A 4,154-nucleotide genomic window follows, 5' to 3' on the forward strand; every position below is an offset into this window, starting at 1 on the left:
AATTCCTAGGTCTATTTAGGAAGATGAGCTTTACCTCCTTTGTGCAATCTTCTTTTCAAGCTTAGCAAAACCAGCAACTTAGGTCTTCATGGCAATGACAACTCCTACTTTAGCTCTTTCATCCCATGGCACTAGCTGGCTAGCTCCAACTCAAACTAGAACGAAATTTGGATTCAAAGGGAGAATGACCAATTTCTTCAAGAAACCATACTTTTGAAGAAATCAATCTTGAATCTGATCTAGATATATATGAGAGAGTGTTTGATCTAGCAAGATGAGGTTTTCATATTTCAAATGCAGTTTTCAAAAGGAAACAATTTGGAAAACTCAAAGATGAAAAATATGAAGGTTACACTTGAGGAAGAAGAGAAAGTTTGCAAAGAAACTTTCCAAAACTTGCCTACAAAAGTGACGGCTGCCAAATGAGGAATGCCCTTGTTTTTACACCAAAAATCCTAGGTTATAAATTGTACAAGGCAGCAGAGAATTTCGCAGAATAGGACTAAAAAAAAGGGTAAGGTCCAGCTGGAAACACTGAGTTGGAAATCCTAACAATACAAAAGTTGACTAGTCATACGAAAGAAGAATGACTAGTCATAATTTTCAGGAATTTGGTTAATGCAATGTATTGCAATGCAAAACTTACCTTTGTCAAACACATTGTTGTCCATCATAATGCAGTCAGTAAGAACACCTAGAGATGTAATTCTTAATCTAAACTAGAGTTTGAGAAAATATAATGATTGTCCTATTACAAAATTGTCAAGGGAAGCCAAAAGAAAATTACAAAATTCATACACTTACACCTTGTATTAAAAAAATTACACAAAGTCCTTACTTATACAAATACAGGAAGTCTACTTAAGGTAGGAAATAATATAGACATGAATACAATCTGATTTACAGCAAGAAAACTAATTGCTAAGAGGAGATTCTAAAGTTGACTTCTGTGTGTGCTAGAAAAGAAAAGTTGCGTTAACATCAGCTATAAGTTTTAAATTGATCTTAGTGTCTGTTATGGTTGTAAGATGTAATATTTATGACTGAAAGATACAAGATAATATTGAATTTGAAGAATACCAACAAGAACAGAGGAACCAATTTGTCTTTGTCTTTGTCTTTGTCTTTGCACAGATATTTGTGGGCTGGAAAAGTTGACTATCTATCAATAAATGACTAACTTTTCGAAATACTTGGACCAACACGAGTGCATATATAAATTCAAAATGTGGTCACCGAAATTATATTATTTTAAAGATCTAATCATATTTTGTAGTCACCGAAATTATATATATATATACAGTCTTGATCTCTTGGACTACAGGGGTCCAAGAGATTTATAGTCACTCACCGTTGGATGTAAATTCAACGGTTCACTCACTCTTGCACTCCTTTTAGAAAACTTTTTAGAACCATTGGATTAATATCTAACGGTGGGTGACCACAATCTCTTGGACTCCTGTAGTCCAAAAGATCGGAACTGTATATATATATATATATATATATTGAAATAATAGTATTTTTCTTATTCTTATTCAAAGCAGAAGTAGAATGAGAATTGGAACTCTTTGTGGTAGATGTAGATGTAAGTGGTCCAATAATTGGAGTAAAAACCGGCGAAGGGCCAAGAAGATAATGAAACAAATCATTCTTTCTCCAAAAAAAGAAAAAAAAAGCTTAATCAGATTTCATCTTAAAAGAAAAATAGGGGAAAGGCCAATAAAAGATCACAGTCCACTTTGCTTCTTCTCACCTCAATTTGTCTGACAGCTAGCCGATGCATCCTTTTTGTGATGGATACTGCTTGACTCCTTCTAAGTAAGGAGATACTTATCCTTTCTACGAATTACAGTTTGATACATATGCAAAAATAATTCATCAAAATCACAACAACAAAATCTGCCCACATGTCACACTATTATTGACAGGAATGTACGAACTCTTACTTATAAAGGAAGGAGGGAAGTACTTTCCTTTTCTGACATTATCCTCAGTTTCCAATTTTGGCTCAAATTTCAACTTTATTCTGTCTCTCTTTGGTTATCTTATCTGCATAGACTTGTGTGGAGTAAAAAAACAGAGAGCCAAAACAGGACATATTGAAAAGTATCTCACCAGAACTGCAATGCAAACACACAATCTAAGATGAGCTCCATAGAAGTACAAGGCAACAAGCCTCATGCTGTATGCATTCCCTTTCCACTTCAAAGCCATATAAAGGCAACGCTTAAATTTGCAGAGCTCCTCCACCATAGAGGTTTTCACATAAGCTTTGTTAACACAGAGTTCAATCACAAGCGCTTTCTTAAATCTCTAGGACTCAATTCCCTTGATGGCTTGCCTGATTTTCGGTTTGAAGCCATCCCAGATAGCCTTCCAGATTCAAATGAAGATACCACACAAGATGTCACTCTGCTTGCTGAGTCCGTAGGAAAAAATTTATTTGCTCCCTTTCATGCCCTCCTTGCAATACTCAACAATGATGCCATAGAAACATCCAGCAATCCTCCAGTGACTTGCATTGTTTCAGATGGTTTCATGTCCATGTTCACAATCACAGCTGCTGAAGAAATTGGAGCCCCTATAGTGCTGTTCTACACTATAGCTGCCTGCAGCTTCATGGGATTGAAACAACTTCGTGCTTTGGTCGAAAAAGGACTTGCACCACTCAAAGGTGAAATATATAACCTATTAATTGAAGCAATTGTTGTTTAGCTTATGGATAACTCTTAGTTTCTTGTTTCTAAACATGCAAATAAAATGTTTCTTCAATTGAATTTCAATTGTACTATTGCAGATGAGAGCTGTTTAACAAACGGCTATCTGGACACCGAAGACTTCAAATCAAGAAAAAAGATTCACTTTGCTACTTAATCTAAGTCTTTGTCTTTTTGTCTTGATTGATCAACTGACTTTTCTTTGCACAGTTACTTGTGTGTCCAAAATTTGACTAACTTGTAGATTAGTTACTAGCAAGTCCAATGTGTATAAAGTCATAAAAATATGTAGGAAACATGGCTTTGTTTATATGTATATTGAGATGTAAATAGTAGCATCATGCTTAGTTTGTATGTTTAAGTTACAAAAAATAAATTAATAAGACAGATAAATTAATAAGATGATATATGTGCTGCCTGTTATGTTAAAATACTGGTCCTATTTATATATAAATTGAGATCTAAACAGTGCCATCATGCTTAGTTTGGCAAGCTTAAGTTGTAAAAAATAAACTAACATATTTTATATGCTGCTTGTTATGTTAAAATATTATGTATATTTTAATATATCAAGCAGCTATTAAAACATCAAAATATGAGCAGCATTGAGCTGCATATTGTTCCAAAAAAACTTGTACAGGCGTTTATCTATATTTTAATGGGTGGTGGACATGGATTTTTCTTTTTTATTGTTATAAACTAGAGTAATTGGAGAGAGGGAATTGGGAAATCAAAGTAGAGAAACTAATCTCATTGTGTTTCTGTTCTCTAATCTGATCTTTGTTTTTGTCTATATTAACAATGGAAGGGTTCACCCCTTTTGTAGGCAGAGCTCCATCCAACAAGTGGTGGAGTAGGTAAAGCTCCATCCAACAAGTGGTGGGCTCCACCATATATTTTACAACACTCTCCCTTGGAGACCACAAATGATACAGAATATGTCTCGTTAAAAACCTAGCCAGTAAAAACCCAGTGGGACAAAAAACTGGTCAAAGGAAAAAAGAGAGTACATAATCATGTGTAACATAAAATTCTATGTATATTGACGCGCGTGCGACACTGCCTCGTTAAAACCTTGCCAGGAAAAACCCAGTGGGATAAAAACCTGGACGAAGGAAAAAGAGTACAGTGTTTGAAGATCTTTATTGATGGCGCGCTCCCCCTGATGCTTGGCAAAAATATCTTTAAGTCGTACTGTTGATCAGCTTTCTGAATATCGTAGTTGACACTGCTTCTGTGAGTCAATCTTGAACGACACTGCCTCGTTAAAACCTTACCAGGAAAAACCCAGTGGGATAAAAACCTGGATGAAGGAAAAAGAGTACAGTGTATGGAGGTCTTTATTAAAACCATGCTCCCCCTGATGAATATCTCCTCCTGAAAAATTTAGGACTAGCTTTTGTCCAATAAGCGACCATAAAATTTTTCATAGTATAC

The 4,154-nt window shown here is 35.1% G+C and overlaps 1 protein-coding gene across 1 annotated transcript; it reads left to right on the forward strand.

Annotated features, from left to right (window-relative positions):
- On the forward strand, window positions 1,506-3,399 carry LOC18783015 (7-deoxyloganetin glucosyltransferase). Its single transcript, XM_007216857.2, has 2 exons — window positions 1,506-2,674; window positions 2,798-3,399. Exons 1-2 carry the CDS (start codon window positions 2,146-2,148, stop codon window positions 2,872-2,874), a joined length of 606 nt encoding a protein of 201 aa, XP_007216919.2. The 5' UTR covers window positions 1,506-2,145; the 3' UTR covers window positions 2,875-3,399.

Source organism: Prunus persica, chromosome G3 (assembly GCF_000346465.2).
Source record: "Prunus persica cultivar Lovell chromosome G3, Prunus_persica_NCBIv2, whole genome shotgun sequence".
Taxonomy (NCBI): domain Eukaryota; kingdom Viridiplantae; phylum Streptophyta; class Magnoliopsida; order Rosales; family Rosaceae; genus Prunus; species Prunus persica.

Excerpts from the sequence above, each read along its gene's own strand:
- LOC18783015 (XM_007216857.2), top strand. The coding sequence starts at position 2,146 with ATGAGCTCCATAGAAGTACAAGGCAACAAGCCTCATGCTGTATGCATT. Across the intron at positions 2,675-2,797 it reads AGGACTTGCACCACTCAAAG|ATGAGAGCTGTTTAACAAAC; the intron begins GTGAAATATATA and ends GTACTATTGCAG.